Source organism: Felis catus, chromosome F2, assembly GCF_018350175.1.
Source record: "Felis catus isolate Fca126 chromosome F2, F.catus_Fca126_mat1.0, whole genome shotgun sequence".
NCBI lineage: Eukaryota > Metazoa > Chordata > Mammalia > Carnivora > Felidae > Felis > Felis catus.
The window spans coordinates 73,488,486-73,510,801 of record NC_058385.1 but is presented as its reverse complement, the minus strand read 5'-3'; the positions used below and the strand labels follow the sequence as shown (position 1 = coordinate 73,510,801).

Here is a 22,316-nt window from a genome sequence, read left to right as displayed (position 1 = left end):
CCAAACCCGGACACTTCAGAGAGTGAGTATTAATCACCACATAAAGCAGGGCTATTCTAAGCAAAGCAAAGCAAAGCAAAGCAAAGCACCTGTTCACAACCGCTTGCGAATACCACCTTGGAAAAGGAGCACAAACAGCAATGCGGTGGATTACACTTCGCGTTGTGAGTTTCTGATGCTGGTTTACTGGGCTATCCCGTACCTGCCACACAACTCACCTCACAGGGAATTTTAAAACAATATTAATGTATGAGTAGCTTTAAGAAGCAACAGGATAGAGTGGCTAAGTGTGTCAGATTTGCCCAAATTCAAATTCAGGCTCCATCACTTTATACCTTAACAGCTTATAACTTAAGAGAGGACTACTTTGGGGCACCTACGTCCGGAGGCTGGGGTGGCCTAGTGAGCGTCCGACTCTTGATTTCGGCTCCGGTCATGATCTCACGTTCGTGAGATTCAGCCCTGTGACGGGCTGCGGGTTACGCATGGACAGCGCGGAGCCTGCTTGGGATTCTCTGTCTCTGCCCCTCCCCCACTTGTGTGCCCACACTTGCTCGCTCCTTCTCTCAAAGTAAATAAACTTTAAGAAAAAAAGAGAGAGGACTACTTCACCTCTCCGTACCTCAGTTTTCCTCACCTACAATATTTAGAAAATAAAAACAGTTATTTCATAGGATTGTTGTGGCACTTAAATGAGTTTGTTTGTGTAAAGAACCTAAAATTGTGTCTCTCACAGGAAATGTGCTCAATCTAGCCACTACCACTGTTTAATTGGTGACTCCTGGGATCACATATTATTACAACGTTAAGCATAACAATAATGACAACAGAAAACACTTGATTCAGAAGCAGGTGCCAGGCACTGTTCTGAACACCAGATACGTGTTATCACATTTTATCCACACCAGGAAGCAGCCAACCCCAATCACTCGGTGCACTTCACGGCGCGAGTGAAGCAGGTCACACAGAAACGCTAAGGAGGCCGAGCTGTGGATCTTGGTCCAACTTCAGGGCCTGGTTCTTAATCACCACATCTTATTACCTTTAACAAGTCAATTTAGAACAGAAGATGAGCTTTAAATATTCTCCCTTTGCTACAAATGTCCTATTATATGTGAGACGATTTGAAACTACGTCTATTGTAACCCCTTAAGAATATGAACTCTGGTCAGACTAGCTAGTTCAATATTTTACGGAAAGAGTTTGAAATGTCACCTAAGAATGATTCCTATAAACAATTCTAAGGTAAACAGCAATGAAAACAATTTTACCAGAAGTTTTAATTATATCAGGATAGTTTTATCAAACAAATTCCCATTCTACTAGGTACGGCCATTTAACTGATTAATGGACTTCATAAAACATATGCTATACTTAAAGCTATTTCCAAAATTTGCTGCGGGTCAGCAGTTTCTTAACATTTAATCAGCAAGTGTTCATTGAATTCCCTAAGTTTTTTTCACTTTATTAATTTACTTCTTGCAAAAACAATTTAATAACAAAATGTGAACGAGGAGGGCAAATGAAGAAATACAAGACTACAAAAGACCAGGAGAATAGTCTTAATTATGTCCACAGATTGTCAGACCAACTTCTAACCTACTAAGTAATTAAATTAAAAAAATCTCAAAAGTTCTGATAAGGGGCGTCTGGGTGGCTCAGTTGGGTAAGCGTCCAACTCTTGATTTCAGCTCAGGTCATGATTTCACAGTTTGTGAGTTCAAGCCCCACATCGGGCTCTGCACTGACCGTGCACAGCCTGCTTAGAATCCTCACTCTCCCTCTCTCTCTGCCCCTCCCCTGCTCTCTCTCAAAATAAATAAACTTTAAAAAAATAAATAAAAAAATAATAAAATGTTACAAGAAAGTTCTCACAAGATGGAAAAAACACTATGTGGGGCAATGGATCTTGAATAAACTACTGTGGTCATCATTTTACAATATATACGTATACCCAATCGTTATGTTGTACACCTTAAACTTACACAATGTTATATATCAATTACAACCCAATAAAAGCAGAAAGTAAATTTTTAAAATTATCCTACCACATCCGAACCAGCTTTATTGTAACTACCACTTATCGAAAACTCACATTTGGAAGGCTAACTTTAACTTAATGCTTGGTTGATTTAGACCAAAACTTGTGGAACAGAATGGCCACAGTTTCAATCCTGACCTCACTTTCTACCTGCGTGCCCATGGGTGAGGTATCTGACCTCTCGAAAGATTAGTTTTCTGATCTGCGAAGGAGGGATAATAACAACACCTACTGCTGTCCAAAATGAGGATCAAACGACAGCATATAGGTTACTGGCAGAGTCACAGGACACAGTGCAGCCAGCACTTCATAAATGGTACTTCTATTTTAAAATACAAATGAATTATCCGGTGCCTGAATATAATTTTTGTTTGTTTCAGAAACGAGAAACCTCGAACTCAGAGGGACTGAATAATTTGCCCAAGTTCACACAACCAGTAAAGAGCACATCTAGGATGCAAATATTCGTATGACCTACAGTAAAAGCTATGCTGCTTCTTACTACCATATCTCCTTTGAATTAAGGATGACTTTTTAAAGCAGAAAAAAATGTGGATTGTGTAAAAAAAAAAAAAAAAAAAAAAAAAAAGACTTAAAATCCCCACTTGAATTAAGAGCTCCCTGGGTCTGTTCAGGTTTTGGGGAAATCTAAGGTGTGGTCCTCTGCAGTCGAGTCGAGTGTCTCATCGTCAGGTTCTATAAAGGCTGGAGGAGTTGATACATGCACTATTCTAACAGTATAAACTCAATAAATGCTAGTGATTATTACCAGCTATATGCTGCTGTAATGAATTTCAATTCCGTTACCAGTTTATCAGTGAAACATAAATACACAATATATTTAAATATACGCACCATAAACATCATCACAAGATATTTTACTTTTTATTAAATATCTTTTCATCTTGACAAATAAGAAAATAAGTGGTAAATTAAAATGAGGCAAAAAACGAAACTAAGAACATGTTGTATACCTACCTCTAATGGTATGCTTATCAATACAAAAACAAAATTACTTATATAAATATGATAAATACTTAACCAATTCTTACCTGAATGGAATACATTATAATTTTAAAGCAGTGAACTGCAAATTCATTGGGATCCCATAGTTTGTGATGGTCTAAATGCCTGTAATTAAAGAAAGTTAGTTTAAGAGTTTCTTTTTTGATTCTGCTTTCTTCCTCTAGAAGCTGACAATATGCAAAGCTTATCATAAGAATACTATCTAAAAGAAAGTTCATGTCTCCATTTTCAGAAATATGATACATTTTCCCCAACTGCCAGATCCTTTCATAAAACAACAACAATAAAGATCCTTTCATAAAAACAACAACAATAAAAAGGCTGGAATATATGACTCTGAAATACCTAGATGAGCTGGCAAGAAAGGAAAGTCCCTCAGTTCAAACCCCGCAGAAGGCAAGAATCTGGAGAGGTTAAGTTACAGTGAAGTCAGCAGCTGTCCTAGGCGTATCTTCAGATCTCTGGTGGCTGACAGCTAGTGACGTAAAGGGTTATACACACAGGAGACCGGAGAGCAAGCTTAGGGCCCACTCAGGAAAGGCAAGCTATTAGACCAGAAATCCCTGCATCATTTTAGGACCCCTAAATGATGACAGCCTCAGGGAACTTTCTGTTGTAGAAAACTATCAAGAAACTAGCACGCATTGGTCTTGGCTCTGAGGGGAACCATAGAATTCTCTCCAAAGAATTCAACCATACACCCAGTACTCAGGCTTTCACTGTGGTTTACCAGAATTCACAATATCCATGTGGATCAAAAAACTGAGGGATGTAGTTCAAAGTGATGCCTGCAGAACACCTGTGCCTGCGCCTTCAGCAGAAGCAAAATACAGCCTCTTATGGAGGAAACACCACAAATCCAGGCTTCAAAGAAGTCCCACAAATAAAAGTTACATTGAACGTGAGCTCAAACTTAGGATTTAAAGAGCCACTTTGAAGGAGAGGCAGAGTCTCTTCTTTGAGGACTGGAGGTATCACTGGAATTAATGGATTCAAAATTTAAAATAAGTTCACTTTTAGGTTTAAAGATTAAAAAAAAAAAAAAAGGTGATAAAAATTTGACAATGGAATAAAATTCTACCAAAGATGACAGGCAGATTTGAAAAAAAAAAAAAACAACCAAATACAACATTCACTTATAAAAGATACAGGGCCAAACTAGAAACTAAATACCAGTTTAAACAGCAAATTAGGCAGGAAGAGAGAATTTGTGAGTAAATCTGGAAAAGTACCTTAGAACACAGCACAGAGAAGCAAAGGAATGAATGATGCATTAGAGAGCCCAGGAGCCAGGAAGTAAAAAGGGAGAAGACGTAAAACAACTACAGCTCAGGTCATGATCTCGAGGTTTCTGGGTTTGGGCCTCACATAGGGCTCTGTGCTGACAGCTGGGAGCCTGGAGCCTGCTTCGGATTCTGTGCCTCCCTCCCTCTCTCTGCCCCTCTCCCACTCGTGTGCACTCTCTCTCTTTCTCAAAAATAAACATTTAAAAAAAATTAAAAAAAAAAAAAAAGATTCTCTGCCTCTCCCCTGTGCACACACGTGTGCATGAGAGCACTCTCTCAAAATAAACTTAAAAAAAAAAGTTTGCTGAAGACGAGGACAGTTTTATTTATGTATCTATTCCCCCAAATACATGGTATCTTAGGCATTTACTATTCAATTAGCTAATTAATAGCTAATATATAATTAACATTTAATTAAAAACTTAATTAATTAACATTTGATCAGGATTTAAGTCCACTAAGTTCTACATAGTAAAAATAAAGCCCACTTCAGGTTACCCGACTCAAGCACAGTTAACTTAGTAGCTTCTTTCTTCTACAATCTCTCTCTAGATTTTTAAGGCCTTATAGAGTACCTCTCACTTAATAAGAGTATTAACATAAAAACCAGAATTCCGTTATTAAATCAGCATGTCTGGATACTGAACAATAAATCTGCCTTTCGTTACAGCTGACATCATTTTGATTATTTCCTCAGTAGCATTTCCATATGTCCACAGAGTCATTAAACACAAAATCTCAATTTTTCTTTTTCAGGCAGTGGAAGAATCAGAGATCCCTTTGGAAATCTAATGATTCTATGATTTTTAGTACAATCTCGTGGTTTATAGACTCTTATTAACTAAAGCTCAACTTTAACCTAAATATTTGCCTTTAATAAAGAATTCCATATGTTCCCGTAGTCTGTATAAAGTCTAATACCATAGTCTAATCGGTAGTCAAATCATGTCTCTGAAGACATTATTAGTTGGGAAGGGAAAAGGATGAGGCAAACGATGAACAAAAGACTAGCAAACACGGCCAGAAATTGCACAGCCTATTATACAGTAGATCTATCATCTGATGACCGTATGACTTGACAACAAGGCTTAAGCAATAATGTTTCTGTGGAGAAATTCAAAAGTTCACACATGTATTTTCCCTGGGGGGAGAGTCTAAGTACCCATGAGATATTTAATAGCCCTGCTCTGACCAGTCACCAGGTGTAAGATGAAATTTAGAGAAGTGCATGTGCACTAAGGCAATCCAGCCACGGGAAAAAGCAAGCCACGAAACAGAACCAGGGACTAGGAAAAATGACCACAGAAGTTACTAAAAAGAGGTACATCACATTTGGACACTGCTGAATATTTTACTCTGCATATGCATCTCAAGGCCTGGGAGAAAAATTCACAATGAATGATGCATATGACATCAAGCACTGACTGGATTTCATTTTTCAGGGGAAAGGCTGGTATAGTGCTGGAACGACACTCAAAAATACGGCGGCCGACTCATGCCTATACCCCTCCCACAATGCTACACTTTCCATCAGTAACGCACTCATGCCAGCAAAATGTGTCCTCTGTAAGTGAATTAGCACAGAATTGACATGGCACGATCACAAATAACCAGGACAATATCAACTCCTTACGCAAAAACTGGTCTAACAGCGTTATTCATATTCCCAAAAGTCGCTCGACCCAGCAGCTCCCTGAAGCAGTTTTCAGCCAGCACGGCAGGGTTCTCTTCTTTGTCAGCAGCAGAAGGAGAAGGAGGAGGGCCTATGCGACTGGAGGAGAAAAGGAGAAATGAAGAAAACCGTATGCAAGAATTCCGACACTAGCTGTAACAGCTAACAGACTGGAGTCCTCGGCAATGTGCAAATGTTTCCTCTTTATCCCCAAATATCTTAGAAGAATAAAGGAAATAAACACAGCCTAACCTTTTGTTTAAAATGGTGAATAGCGGTTATTATTACCATTATTATTTTGGTTAGATCTAACCACCTTAGAGCATCCTGGAGGTCTACAGAATAACAGATGTTTGGCTAGAACTTCTACTTCTCACACTTGCAGCTTTTAGTACGACTGGATGCTCAATAATCAGCAGCAAGTGTAAATTTATTCTAAAAGAAATAAAACCTTAAGTGTGTGAGTAATAATCTGTGGTCCACTAAGCCTAATGTGATCGCTAAAGATGAGTAATTTTTCAAGAGAGCACATATTTAAACTCCCTCGCATTTATGAGACCACTCTTTACGTAACACTAAAGACACAACTTTCTTATCGGGCAAGCAAGCGCACATGCACATGTACAAAAGTAACACACCCTCAACCTGAAAATCTTTATTAAATACCTGTCAACCTCTTCGATCTTCTGCATGTTAAATAACAGGGATGGAACAATTTTGTCCATGTGCTGGGGTTCCCAAATGGTAGCCCGAAGTTCATCATTAACTGTTTTGCGAACCACTCCCTGAATACCCCTGATTCCAGCAATTCGGATTCTACAAAAAAGAAAAAAAAATGTGTCATGAAAAAAAATGATTTATTTTTAACATTTTAAAGTTTATTTATTTGAGAGAGGGGGAGGGAGAGAGAGAGAGAGACAGAGAGCGAGCGTGCATGGGGAAGGGGCAGAGGGAGAAAGAGAATCCCAAGCAGGCTCCTTGCAGGCACCTCCCAAAAAAGTTATTTAAATACGTCTGCTCTGGCTGTCTAGTTAAAAGAATCAAGACCAAGTAAATATTATCTCAAGTCAACAAAATGAAAATAACACAATAAATCTAAAAAATTAAAATCTCAAAAATCTAAGATAGAGGTATGGCAGTTCCAAAAAAAGATTTATTTTTTTGTTTTTTTAATTTACTAATGTAATGTCTAGCCCCAATGCAGGGCTCGAACTCACAACCCCAAGATCAAGAGTCTCGTGCCCTAACAACTGAGCCAGCCAGGCACCCCAAGATTTACTTTGAATAACATCTTTTTAAAATCTGCACTTAAAGTTTAAAGGGACTATAAGATATACTAATATCAAATCTATGTATTATTTTTCAATAAAAAAGAATGCAATCAAAAAGCATTAGGCCTTCCTAAGGGACAACAATAATCCAAACTAATGTGAACTAGATTCTTTCCTTTTTTGCCTAGAAATCTCGGAAGCTGAGTAAAAACAGGATTTCTCTCTTCCTGAACACCTTTCAGTGCTTCCTCAGACCTGTTCAGGTTTCTCCCAAAGGGCCTCTCCCTTCCTGCAGTCCAGGGAGATAGAGAACTAAGCTGGTTCCCGTAAAGGTATTGTGACACATGAGAGCTATCCCGACACGAGTACAAACAGCTCAGCCATTTTAAACACACCCGTCCATGGGTGACTGAAGATCTACCCACACAGTGCGAGATGGCTGCCTTCCCTTCCCCTCCCCTCCCCACCCACAACCCTCAACTTCCTCAAGCTCTTCCTCACTCTTAATTATTTATTTTTTTAATCCTGTTGGGGCACCTGGATGGCTCAGTAGATTGAGTTTGGCTCAGGTCATGATCTCACCATTTGTGAGCTGGGGCCCCACATTGGGCTCTGCGCTGACAAAGTGAAGCCTGCTGGGATCCTCTCTCCCTCTCTCTCCACCCCCTCTCCCGTTTGCACTCTCTCCATCTCAAATAAACGTTAAAAAAAAAAAGCCTTTAGATTTAAGAATGAGAAGAAAAATGACTAAAAAATAGGATACAAAAGCTGAGGAGGAAAAATCTCACAAACAGTGCTAACCTGGTCACCCAACTGCTCAAAAAACAACTTCCTTTGGGCCCAGTTTGACTGTTATTTACTTCCTTTTTTGCTACTACTGGAAATACTCATCAACAGAGATTTATTCAGCTCAGTCAGCAGTCTTCCAAAATGTGTAGGTTTTAAAGAATGAAAGATACCGGGAAGGGGGTGACCATGCTTTACAAAGCCATGGGGATATAACACAGGCATTCAGGAATGGCAGATGGAGAACAGGATACTGAGCAGATAAGAGAGAGAACAGGAGACATAAAGACAGATTTTGCCAGGGTGCCTGGGTGGCTCAGTCAGTTGAGCGTCCGACTTTGGCTCAGGTCATGATCTCAAGGTCTGTGAGTTCAAGCCCCGCATCAGGCTCTGTGCTGACAGCCTGGAGCCTGCTTCGGATTTTGTGTGCTCCCCTCTCTCTGCACCTCTCCTGCTCACTCTCTGCCCCCAAAATAAATAAAACATTTTTTTTAATTAAAAAAAAAAAGACAGATTTTGCCTATTTCAAAGCTGTACCTACACATGCCACTCTCTAAAACAAAGTCTCGAGAGACTCTTACAGAGCTACGACAAGTGGGCAAGCCCAGCATTACTACCACAGTGTCTGCTTCGTGTGCCTGCTGCTACCCCCGGCTGATGAGAAGACCGAGCAAAGGTGGGACAGAGCACAGCAACAAACAAGACGCCAGGAGGAGGGTGGGTCGGCGCCTCGTGACACAGCAAGACCCATAGATCTGGCCTAACCAATATATTCCAGCCATGACCTTAAAGGAATTTTATAGGTTCCCTATCAGTAAAATAGAACTTGCCTGGGGCACAGGAATGTTATAAGGATCTAAATGAGTTAATTCACATACCGTGTTTAGCCGATAAAATGTTAAGTAAATTGGCACACAGTAGTTACCCGGTAAGCGTTAGCTGCCCCTACTACTGTTCATCATTTTGATGACGATGATGATGATTGCACCCTTAACTGAAGGCTGCTCAGGAAATTAGAGCTTACGATTATGATGTACAACTTTACAGGTGGGAACCATTTCTACAAGTCAAATATCTTAAGAAAATCGTAACAGTGTTCAGCCCCATATTCTAGCCCCCCTGAATTCTATTTGATACAGTTTTGCTAAAAATAAAGGAAATTATAAGTAACTACGCGAGAAGCTAAATAGGAATACTAATATGCCTTAAAAAAACCTAAAAAAGTAAAAAGGACTTTTACTTGCGGCAAAAAAAAAAAAAAAAAAAATCAAACCCTGTAAGTATCTTAGAAGCATTTTAGTTTACTCATTTGTTTCAGCATTCAAACGGAATGTCACTGCGGAATTTCAAATATCATACAATTCTGGGAAGACCCAGAATTTAAAAAATGTACCCCAAGGCTTTTCACTTGTATTTACAAAACTTCAAATTTCTTTTTGTAAATATTAAAGAAAAATGATACATGAAAATATGTTCACAAGACAAAATCTTTCACTAGGGGGCAGTAAATACTTAAAAATAAGACACCATAAATAATAAATTTTTGAACTTCTTAAATGTACCCTTTCATAAATATTATGGATATCACAAACACATTTCACCTACACTAGTTTATATGTAAAATTCACTTCAACCAAAATTTGAGAAATGTCTGTGTAGAGGTTACTAATATTTATAATACCAAACCAAAAAAATTCTGCATTATGCAAATTTACTTTAAGAAAACAAAATGGTCAAAATCTTGAAAAAAAGTGTCCTTTTCTTTAGCCAATCTATACCTTTTTGCCCCATTAACAAGTTAATGTCAGTCTCTGAGAACAGGGACAAATTTTTTTTATTTATTTATTTATTTTTAACGTTTATTTATTTTTGAGACAGAGAGAGACAGAGCATGAACGGGGGAGGGTCAGAGAGAGAGGGAGACACAGAATCGGAAACAGGCTCCAGGCTCCGAGCTGTCAGCACAGAGCCCGATGCGGGGCTCGAACTCACGGACCGTGAGATCATGACCTGAGCCGAAGTCGGACGCTTAACCAACTGAGCCACCCAGGCGCTCCAGGGACAAATTTTATAAAACACTTTTTAAATGTCCTTTAGGTAGAAAAAAAAAAGATTTTAATCGTGGTTGGAAGAAAGAGGAAATTAACAAGACGATTACAGTTATCTCTACCTTTCTAAGGCTTTACACTCGTAATAAAGGTACAGCAGCAACTCTAAATGGCCAATACTAAACTGAGGAAGAATTATACATACAGTGTGTCAGACAGCATGTTTGTATCTGATAAGAGCTATTAAATCACCTCAGCTCTCTTTCTCCAAGTTAAAATAACTTCTCACATTTGTTTTGGTTTGTGTAAACAATATAGCATGCACACTAAAGGCTAGTTCCTTATATTTTCGCACATTCCCTTATTTTAAAAGTAAAAATTACAAACGAGCCAAATCTTGACTATAAACTGCCTATAATAACTGTCTGAATGCGGGTTAGTCTGTATCAGTGTAGTATGGTAAAGCTCAAACTACTTTATGTATTTACCAAGGTCATTTTGATTGTAATTATTAACTTTAAAGCTTCTCATTTCCACATAAATATCAATCTATAGACTGTGTTTGTAGAGAAGTATTTGATTCCAGATTACTAGGAAGTATCTAGAAGAAATGTTTAAAAATACCCAAATCGGTTGTTATGATAACTTCAGACTGACAACATTCAGTAACAGACATTCATTCATTCAATTCACTTATGTATTCATTCAAAAAGTACTTATCGAGAGCCCCTTATGTGCTCAGCACTATGCAAAGTGCTAGTGATAGAACAGCCCTCAAAGCAAGGACTCCGTCCTCCTGGAATTCATCCTCTATGGAGGAACAGAAACCGAGATGAGAAGAAGATAAAAGAGGAACTGGGAATGGGATGGGAGGGTTGATATTTAGTAAGTAAAAGGTAAGCAGGGGAGGACTCTCCTGAGGAGGTGACGTGTGGGCAGGAAGCTGAGCAAAGGAGGGTGGACAGCCCATGGGTAGCCAGGGTATCATTCGAGGCAGAGACCACTTAGTCCAAAGGCCCTGAAGGAGAACTGCGCCCGATGTGTTCAAGAACAGCAAAGACACCACTGGTTGGATTAGAGCAAAAGGAACAAGAAATGATGATGGGATGGCAGGGGAGGGGGGAAAGGGCATTCCAGGTGATAGGGAAGACTGCGAAGTTTACTCTAAGTTGAGAAACCACTCTTTCCACCCAATCCTTCAAACAGCCACAGAAAGTCCTATTTTAGGAAAAAAGCATGTATAGTATTTTCCCACTTCCTTTGGTAATCATTATGAAATATACAAACACAGTACTCATCAATAAACCGCTCCCTGTGTCCCAGAGTAAATACATACTCTGTTCGTATTTCTGGATCACTATGACAGGAATGACACATGGCACTGAAGCGAGATACAAAAAAGTCGTAACGTCGGTGATAAGACGGTGTGTCTTCTTCAATATTTGCAAATTTGACAAACTAAAAAACAAAACAACAATATAAACATTTTATCACCTTTTTGAAAGTATGGAACACATTTACTTTCATCCAATATTTGTTATGTTAACAAGAACTATCCAAGTAAGTAGCAAATGAAATATACAAGATATCACAAGTGCCACATACATACAAAAGGAATTTTTTTAACTTTATTATTTATTTTGAAAGAGAGAGAGCGCAAGAAGGGCAGGAAGAGAGGAAGAGAGACAGAATACCAAATAGGCTCTGTATGGACAGCACAGAGCCAGACCCAGGGCTCAATCTCACCAATTGCAACATCATGACCTGAGATCATAACCTGAGCCGAAATGGAGAATCAAATGCCTAACCAACTGAGCCACCAAGGCGCCTCTATTCTGGCTTAGGTCATGATCTCGCAGTTTGTGAGTTTGAGCCCTGCATCGGGCTCTGTGCTGACAGCTCAGAGCCTGGAGCCTGCTTCAGATTCGGTGTCTCTCTCTCTGTCCCTCCCCAGCTTGTGCTCTGTTTCTCTCTCCAGAATAAATAAACATTAGAAACAGAAAATTAAAAATTAAATTAAATTAAAAATTAAAAGTTCCTTTTGGAGGCGCTGCGGTGGCTCAGCCAGTTAAGTGTCCAATTCTTGGTTTCGGCTCAGGTCATGATCTTGCAATTCGTGGGTTCGAGTCTCACGTCAGGCTCTACACTCACAGCACAGAGCCTGCTTGGGAATCTTTCTTTGCCTCTCTCTGTCCCTCCCCTGCTCGTGTTCTCTCTCTCTCAAAAATAAAAAAAATAAAAAAATAAAAAAGGAAATTTTTAATAAACTTTAGAAAATCAGGAATATAGCATTATAAGTATTAAATTTAACTTTTTAATCCAGTTTGAGTGAGTGAGCCCACTCTCTGAGAGAAGGAAAGGTCTTCCTCTAAAGTTCTTCTACATTTCCTAGATACAGACAGTGCTTCAATGATAACCTCAGTGGGGCCTAACCAAACCTGCAGAAAATTTTACTCCTTAATCATGGACACCAAGTCTTCCTTGACAGTTGTGACATAACACCTGCATGAGTAATACTTATACCAATTAGATGAGTCAAGGAAAGGGAACATAAACTGAAAGAAATGTACACTCAACAGAGAAGAAAAGTACTGAGATGGTAAAATTTATTCTACCTCCTTTCTAGATATGAAAAAAAAAAAATCTATGTATTTGGGAAGTTTTAAATATCCTACATGTTCACAGACCTGGCCCTAAGGTTCCTTATTGTGTACTTTGTTTTCTCATTAACTTTCCAGTCACTCAGTGATATGTTACTTCTGGGTATTAGACCGCCTAAAGCAACACTGTGACTTTACTTACAAATTTAAATATATATGAACACCTGCTAGGATACAGACTGATGGCTCGAAAGGCTGTCACCAAAAGAATTATTCAACCAGATTTACCAACACTTTCCTGAAAACTAAACTGAAATAAGAATAGAACAGATGTGAGAAAATGAAATGATACCAAGGCATTTCTAAATTAATTCTGCCGGAGCTAAGTCACCAGTCTTAAATGCTAATTTTATGATTCATATTATCTAGAAAAGGGCCACAAATACTACTCCTTGTTGCGATTAAACAGACATTCATTACCTACTCTGTGCCAGGGACTGTGCTAGGTGGTTCACACAAGTCCCATTTAATCATTCAAACAGCCCCATAAGAAGATATCCTTCTCCCCATCTTACAGACAGCAACACTGAAATTCAAGAAGTGAAATCATTTGTCCACACTAAGTGGTGACGCGGGCATTGGTGGGTAGGGGTCGGACTCCAATTTTCAAGATTCTCACACTACACACTGGCTGCGTGATGTTCCAGAAAAGATTAAACTGAGTGTTTATATTTTTCATAAAAATAAACCTTAAATTATATCAGGAAATGTTAAAAAAAAAAATCTAAGTGGGGAAAAAAAACCACAGTCTATCTATAACATGTTCCCCACTTTCTAATACATATTTTAAAAAAAGAAAAAGACCGAAGGATTACTTTCGGAAACTGGAATTACAAACGTCTTGTTTACTCTTTCATATTTTCTTAATTTTCCACATTTGCTACGATAAGCGTATTACTTTAAATAAATCAGAAATTTTTTAAATGACCATTCAAAAGTTGAATGTTCTGGAAAATTTTTAGAAGGAGAAACTTTATTCTCTTTCCATTTATTGAAAGTCACAAGTTAGAGTACAGACCAAGGCGTCATTGACATAAGCAGCTCCTGCTGCCGTCGTGTATAAGGAACTTTAATGATTTTATGGCCAAAATATTTCCCAATGCTCTTTATGATCAGGTGGTAGTGCAGGTTTCACAAGGAGCAACAAAAAAGATAGAGACGGTGCTATTTCTTTTCTTTTTTTTAAGATTTTATTCTTTAAAAGTCTCCATACCCTACCTGGGGCTCCAACACACACGTCAAGATGAAGAGTCACATGCTCCGCCCACTGAACCAGTGTTCTAATCCTCCACATCTGTGCTGTCTGTCCCACCGCCCTGACCAGAGCAGGTGTCTTTACCAGGCAAAAACATTCTAAGAGACCAATTCTCGAGATGCTTATTAATCTGAAAGTTAGAGAATAGTTTTACTCACAGAATTTGTTCCAAGCACTTGCAGCTTTGGTTCCCCGGATTCTAGCAGCTTTGCTACCATATGCAGAAAGCTTTCTACAAATGGCTTGATGCTTTGAGAATGGCAAGCCATAAGAAGTTGGTCCAAGGCTTCCATAGCAATTAAAACATACCTAAATAGAAGAGAACAATAATGTCAGAGCATTTCTAGCTCTCCAAATTCTCCTAGGTGCTCTTTACTGGAATAATTAAATGTACATGCGCAGGACAGAGAAAGGCAAATTTAGTAGTTTCTAAGTGAAAACTTACTTCTCACAAGTACTAACGATCTTAGATTATACAATAACCCTCATGCTGAAGTATACAAAACGGTACCATTTTCCCTCCTCTCCAAACTCTTCCAGAGCTTCAACATTAGCTTGTGTACATTTTTCTTTGTAAACATGGACATCTACCATTTTCCAGACTTCTAACCATATTATCTCTGTATCTAACCCAAAACAGTTACTATAAGCAATGTGCCTAAAATTTCCAATATAATCTACTTGTATTTGTAAATGTAAGTGTACAAAAACATTACCAGCAACAACAGAATATCATCAGTAAACAGCTCATAAATTCGACCCTATAATTCATCAGATTTTAAAGCTCATACCACAAATGAAAATTGACTTTAGATACCTTTACCTCAATAATTATAGAACTTTTTGTATCAAGACTCACTATAGTGTTCTAAGCAGTTAATAATTTGGAAGCAGAGCAAACCAGTATCACTTGAAGAATGGAGTTCTCTAGAAAACTAGGATCATAAAATGAATATGGAAAACTATTTATAATCCAAACTATCCAAGTTAGTACTGTTCATCCACAGAGAATAGACTAAGAAGGCAGACCTTTATTTATAGGTAGGGATACAGTCAGCACAGTTTCAAATCAGCATGCTTACATACTCTGGACCTTTAATATCTAAGCCTAATGTAGTTCTCGTTCATTATCTCTTTTATTATTCCACTGATAGATAAAAATCGGTTGGTTAACAGAATCTTTCTGTTTGTTTCAAATTTAGAGACTGATTTTTAAATTATAATATCGCATTAATACACTAAGAGAGTCAATTTCTACTATTTCCATTAGAGAAATATTAAAATATCAAAAACTAATGGATGTTTAAGCTAAAGGCCACTCCATTAACTTACATGAGTCTATTCTTTTTAAATTTTTTTTTTCAACGTTTATTTATTTTTGGGACAGAGAGAGACAGAGCATGAACAGGGGAGGGGCAGAGAGAGAGCGAGACACAGAATCGGAAACAGGCTCCAGGCTCTGAGCCATCAGCCCAGAGGCTGACGCGGGGCTCGAACTCACGGACCGCGAGATCGTGACCTGGCTGAAGTCGGACGCTTAACCGACTGCGCCACCCAGGCGCCCCGACATGAGTCTATTCTTAAAACATGACCATCAGGGGGCGCCTGGGTGGCTCAGTGGGTTAAGCAGCCGACTTCGGCTCAGGTTATGATCTCATGGTCTGTGAGTTCGAGCCCCGCATGGGGCTCTGTGCTGACAGCTTGCAGCCTGGAGCCTGCTTCTGATTCTGTGTCTCCCTCTCTCTCTCTCTCCCCCACTCACAGTGTCTCTCTCAAAAATAAATAGACATAAAAAAAAATAAAAATAAAAAAAAAACAACAAAAAAACCCATGACCATCAGGAAAGTAATAAAAGCTGCAAGCATCTATATGGTATGACATATTTCCCTGTAAAATATTACAAAGTTTTATCCTCCACAGAGCATCTCTGTGCGACTAGATGACAAAACAATTCATAGCATGATTGAGCCTAGGAAGCGTTTTCAGAGATACAGTATTAGCATCGATTAGTTTTCCTACCCAGAACGATGTCTGACAACATCCCTGCTCAACCTTTCTGCTAAGTAAGAACCAATTCGATCCAACTTCTCTGGAGCAGATACTGCATAAAATGTCAATTTCTCCATGTCTGCTTTAACGAGGCCATCCTAAAAGTTAAGAAGAAGAACGAGGTAAGTAGGCTGGCCACATCTTCAGAGATACTTTTTTTATTTCCAAGCATTGCTTGCTTCACATGCCCCCTTCTGGATTTGTGATTAAATCCATCCTTTAGGCTGAAACTTTCTGGCGATAATCTCCTTTTATGGCATTCTGGATACAGAATTTTCAGAAAGTTAAACAAATGTCCCATTTAGGCAGAACACTTAAATATACCTTCATAAGTGATGAATTACTGTAACACCTTCCTAAATAGAGACTGCTCAACTAACTGCAATATGCAGGGAATGAGATGTATTTTAAAATGTGGAAAGATTTCAAACAAATTTATTTCGATTTTAAAATTTTACAGTTACGTTAAGTCGATTTTACTCCTTTACGTAGACGACAGTGAACATGTTGTTAAAATGATTCAAAGTTGCTGATACCATTACAAAGCCTTAATTAATAAATGAGAATATATTAAGGACTGCGTGTGTCTCTGCTCATCCAACATACTAAAAAAAACAAGAGTCCCCTGGTGTGGGATCAGCAAACTTTCGTTTGTCTCTGCCCTCTACAGGGAGACCCAGGCCACAGGTCCGATGGTTCTCCCCACCCTTAGACAACAAATCAATTCTCAGCCTAAACTTCTTGGTCATATATAGCCCAAGAAACTAAGGGTTCCTTAGGATTGTCAGAGGAGGTGGAAAGGAAGACAGAAAAATCATGCTAGGGGCGCCTGGCTGGCTCAGTCAGAAGAGCACGCAACTCTTGATCCCAGAGTACTGAGTTCATGCCCCACATGGGGTGTAGAGGTCACTTAAAAAAAAAAAAGAATTATGTTAAATGGTGAATCTACCACTGAAAATTTTATAAATCTGCGCTTTCTACTGGCCCCTCCATATTCTCTGGCTTTTTGCCTTACTACTGCTCCATCACCAATGGAGTCAATCCCTCCTATTTTTACCTACTTGGTTGTCCTCAAACTTGCTCCTACGGCCACCTCTCTTCCCTCTCTGACATCAAATGAGCTCCTCTCCTCCTTCTCAGAAGATGGAAGCCATTGGAGTAGAATTTACTGGCAACCCTCCACCCCCATTTTCTCAGTGCCCTCCAGACCAGTGGTTCTCAACCAGGGAGACTGCACCCCGTGGGGCAATGTCCGGAGACATTTTGGGTCGTCACAGCTGGGCAGGGGGTGTACCAGCATTTCGGGTAGAGGCCAGGGATGCTAACAAACATCCCACAATGCACAGGATAGCCCAACAGCAAAGAACTAACTAGATCAGAAGGTCAATAGAACCTGAATTAAGAAACCCTACCCCATGCAAACCAAAAGACCCCTATTTCCAAAGGACTCATCTTAGAGAAACGTTTGCTTATGCTCTTTCTGTCTGCCTCATACGGCCCAGGATTTGACTCCATCGGTTAGCCTCTCTCTTTCCTGGGTTTTTGTTGTGGTGGTGGTTTTAAAAAAATTTTTTAATGGTTATTTGAGAGAGAGAGAGAGAGAGAGAGAGAGAGAGAGAGAGAGAGAGAGAGATCACTAGCGGGGGAGGGGCAGAAAGAAAGGGAGACCGAGAATCCCAAACAGGCTCCGTGCTATCAGCACAAAGCCGACGGGCTTGAACTCACCAACCATGAGATCATGACCTGAGCCGAAGTCAGATGCTCAACAGACTAAGCCACCTAGGTGGCCCCTCCTGGTTTTTTGAGCTCTCCTTCTGTATTGGTTTCTCCACATCATCAGCTAAATATGACTGACTCTCATCCATTTTTTTTTAATCCCTCACTGATTTTATTGAGGAATAATTTATACACAATACTCTACACCCAAGGGGCACGTGGGTAGCTCAGTCAGTTAAGTGGCCGACTCCTGGTTTTGGCTCAGGTCATGGTCTCACGTTCGTGGGATCAAGCCCCCCATCAAGCTCTGCCTGGGATTCTCTCTTCCTCTCTCTGTCCCTCCCTGGCGCACTCTCTCTCTCTCTTGCTCTTTCATTCTCTCTCTCAAAATAAATAAACATTAACATTTTTTAAAATAAGATAAAAAATAAACTACACCCAAGTATATAATCTGAACTATGAGAGTCGTAGATCTATGAAACCACCAGTAAAAAAAAAAAAAAAAAGACCCAAAACATTTCTATCATTTGCAGAAGATTCGTCATGTCCTCCTCTGCAGTCCTCCTCCCTCTCCAGGCTACCACTGCTCCCCGCCTTTTAGCATTATAAAAAGCAGTCTGACTGGTCTGTGGACTCCTGTCACTCAACTCACCTCTGCCTAAGGATGCTTCTCTGACTCACCGGGATGACTCACTCCTACTCATCCCGCAGGTCTCATAGTCCTCCCAAAAGCCTTCGGGGCGCCCTCCCACCCCCCCTCCCAAGCCTGGCTGAGAGGCCCCTCCTGCACGTTCCTTCAGCTCAGCGCACTCATCGCTGTGTTCCGTCACGCTGTTTTTCACTCGTGAAGCAGATACTAATCAAGCACTAACCACGTGCCAGGCACTGTCATGGGCACTAGGGAAGAAAGGGTGAGCCAAGAATTCTATTAACTCATTTAATATCCATGAGATCCTTATAAAATCGGTACTATTTATAATTTCCATTTCAGGATGAGAAACTGAGGTACTTGCCCAAGATCACATGGCCAATAATGATAAGAAACAGTTTGGTTATTTGTCCCCCTCACTAGATTGCTCTCTGAAGGCAGGGACTGTAACCTGTAGACCCCTGCACTCTGGGCACCTACTGCCTGATCTGTTTTAGACACACGAGATCTTTTTTTGTTGTTGCATAAATTAATAATAACAAATAAGGTCAACTGGGTTATGATTGCCACATGTATGCAAGGTTCATGTAAATTTTTTTAAGTCTCCATTTAAACAAATCTTATTTAATACTTGGCAATCAATCAATCCGTCAATAGCTGGCAAAAATACTCTTTATATAACCATTCTCTACCTATCATCACTAATCTAATCCACCTATCAGCACTCCCGTGATCAAAAGTCCCTCACTGCCTATGAGGAGTTAAAGCAGACAAAGTAGAAGCCGGGTCTGTCATTCACATTCCTCTATAATCTGGCCTCCACCTTATCTTTAGTAACCGTATGTCCCAGACTCCTCAAGGAAATGACTTGAATATTCGGTCTCTTAAATGACGTGTCTGGAATTTCAGATCAGAAATCATGGTCAGCACGATTACCACCCATTACCCTCTGCAATGAGGCTATTTAAACCTTCACTTCAAGGGTCTTCACCTCAAACGTACCCCTTGCTTTCTCCTGCACTCCTCTGTCTTTTCTCTCCAGGCCCCTCACTTGCAACAAAGAGACTAATCTCACTTCTCCAGATGGCATACATCCTTCAAAGCTCAGCAATCTCATTTCCTCCGAGAATGCTTCCCAGAGACTGCCACCCACAGCAAAACCTCTGCTTTGAAGGCAAAAACTTTACCACCTGTTCTACTTGACATTTTGCTTACTAATTTATGCACTTTGATTTAATATTTAGTACGCTTTTGCTTTATGTCAGTCAATGGATGGAAAGCTATGTAAGGCAGGTACCGTATCATATCTTAGGGCTTTTACCTGTCACAAATTATCCAGGGTATCTGGCAGTCAATAGTATGTAATTGATTAACCTCTTCTAAATGGCTGAATGTTTAAATCGGATTTCATTAAAATGAGATATCTCATATACCATGGAATATATAAATTACTGTTAAGATCACCAAAGGTTTCTGTAATTAGCTACGTTTTAATTTTTTTAAAGATTTTTTTTTTTAATTTTTTAAGCGATCTCTGTACCTAACATGGGACTCGACCTAGAACCCCAAGATCAGGAGTCACACGCTCTCCCAACTGAGCCAGCCAGGCACTCTGACTACATTTTAAAGCAAATTTGGGAAATCAAACCCATGTAACATTTTTCTGTTCATATCCATTTAACCCTGGACTAAAGGAAACTTAGAAAATTCAGGACGGTGTCAAACAAAATCATTCAAATATAGTTGCTTTGAAAACTGCAATCTTCCATAATAAAGTTTAACGGTTATAAAAAATTTTAAAGCATTTAAGTAAAAAGAGAACAAACTCTGCCTGGAACATGCTTCCTTTACTTCTCAATTCTCTTCTGAAAACTGAATGGCCAACCCATTTATTCTTTGGATCTTAGTGCAGATTTTATTTCCTGAAGGCCTCTGTTCTCCAAGCCCACGTTAGGTATCATTCCGACCTGCTCCAGGAGCACGGCGTGCTTCATCATAACATTCTTTCACACAGCACTGTAATTGCCAATTTCCTTGTCTGTGAGCTTGGCGAGAGCAGAAAACCTGGTCTGTGTTCACAGCTGTATTCTTAGCATTTCGTACAAATAATCCGGCACCAGCTCATAAATTTCTGTCAAGTGTTACTTAAATATAGGAACTATCTAGACAAGAGGACGCCATCTGTCCATCATGCCAAATTTAGACTGATCTACGAAAAGGATCAGTGAAAATTAGACAAGCAAGCATGGGTCATTTTGAAGTAGAAAAAGAGAAATATAAAAATAGCAGTGTACAGGATGAGATTTAGGAGTAAAAGTAGAGAAATGAAATTAGGGAAACCTTAGGGAGGTCAGCAGGGGGAAGGATGGGTCAGCAAAGAGAAGGATCAGTAGATGTAGATCAAATTACTTTTGGATCCTCAGGGAATATGTTGTCCACCAGGCGTTTGTAGCGAGGACGCAAAGCAGAACAGCAGCAACACACTCCTGTTCAAAACAGAGTAAAAACACAAAGTACCGAGATTATTCATATTGTAAACGGACCTAGAAATTCAGCCTTCTGAATATTAATGAGTTATTTAAAATAAAACCTTCAAACTGGCACTAAGAATAATAAAAAAAAAAAGGCATGTGAATTCAATTACCGATTAAGAAATAAAAAGTTAAATCTCCTCTCCCCTCCCCAAAGACACCACATCAAAATGAATATATTAATGAATCATTCCAAAGTTCCATTTCAAATCATTTGGGGGCAAGTGTGCGCTTGTACACACACATACACAAAACTTACCAAATTCACCCTTTAAGCAAACATATAATCCATACCCCCATTACCCCTTTCTAATCTCATCTCCCACTACTCTCTGCATTGCACACCCCACTCTCCCACTGCCTGGCCCAATCCACCTACAGCACCTGTCACAGGGGTCTTGAAAGACGGTCTGCTCCTAGTGGCTGGCAAAAACACTCAGTATGTGTTATCTACACAAGGCATCATATGAGGAACTACATTAGTGAGGGAAAAAAACCTCAAAGGGAAGTCCAGGAATTTCAAAAATGCTCCAAGCCTGCTCTATTATAGTTTCAGGTGTTGGTATCTTGGAAAGAGCAATGGATCAGGATCCAGAATATCTGGGTACATTCCAAGTCTTACACTTAAGTGCCTACACGGCCTTGGGTAAAGCACATTAGCTATCTGGAAAGAACCATGTAACTGGGAGGGATAAGTTTTCTTGTCCTGAAAGCTAGAACAGGAATGTTGGTCTGGAGGCACTATAAAATTATTCCCATGATTTATGAAACTAGGGTATGTGTGTCTCTGTTTATGTGTACATTTGTATGTATTTACAAACCAAAATATAGTATGAAAGACTGCTTGAGCTAGAAGTTAAAAGAACTAGATCTAAGCAGACTTTTACGACTATCTCATAGAGTAAGATTATGCAAGAGACAACTTCTCCAGATCTCACTTTGCTCATGAAGTATGTACCATTCATGCATGCAGTCATATACTAAATGTCAACGGAGTACCCAGCACTGGCCAAAACAAGTAAGACTGAGTACTGACTTGCAGCAGAGCAGAGTCAATAAAGCACTGATAAAAACAAGACCGACTTAAGCTCTGCACAGCATCTTTAGTGATCACAGAGTACTGTGCATACATTATGTAACACTTCCAGCAAATTAGTGAGGCATTATTACCATTACTTTACAGGAGTGGGATGTACAGCAGAACTGACCAAGTAACTTACTCAACAGCAGTGGCTAAGTGAGCATCCCATGTCTAACTCCGTAACCCCACGTTCTTCCCACAACACCACAGATACCCGTGGTCAAATCAGTCAACACCCAAGTATT

At 39.6% G+C, this 22,316-nt stretch overlaps 1 protein-coding gene across 7 annotated transcripts in view; it reads right to left on the bottom strand.

Moving 5' to 3' along the window:
* The window catches only part of EFR3A (EFR3 homolog A), a 102,098-nt gene that overhangs the window by 47,108 nt on the left and 32,674 nt on the right, over positions 1–22,316 (bottom strand). For 6 of the 7 annotated variants that reach the window (XM_045049793.1, XM_045049792.1, XM_045049794.1 and 3 more), the window contains 7 exons: positions 20,869–20,945; positions 16,065–16,192; positions 14,204–14,354; positions 11,467–11,588; positions 6,692–6,841; positions 5,987–6,124; positions 3,094–3,172 (listed from right to left, as the gene is read on the bottom strand). In XM_045049793.1, coding sequence (XP_044905728.1) covers positions 3,094–3,172; positions 5,987–6,124; positions 6,692–6,841; positions 11,467–11,588; positions 14,204–14,354; positions 16,065–16,192; positions 20,869–20,945 — 845 coding nt within the window. Of the gene's footprint in view, positions 1–3,093; positions 3,173–5,986; positions 6,125–6,691; positions 6,842–11,466; positions 11,589–14,203; positions 14,355–16,064; positions 16,193–20,799; positions 20,946–22,316 lie in introns of those variants that run through there. The other variant, XM_045049795.1, reaches the window with a different exon arrangement.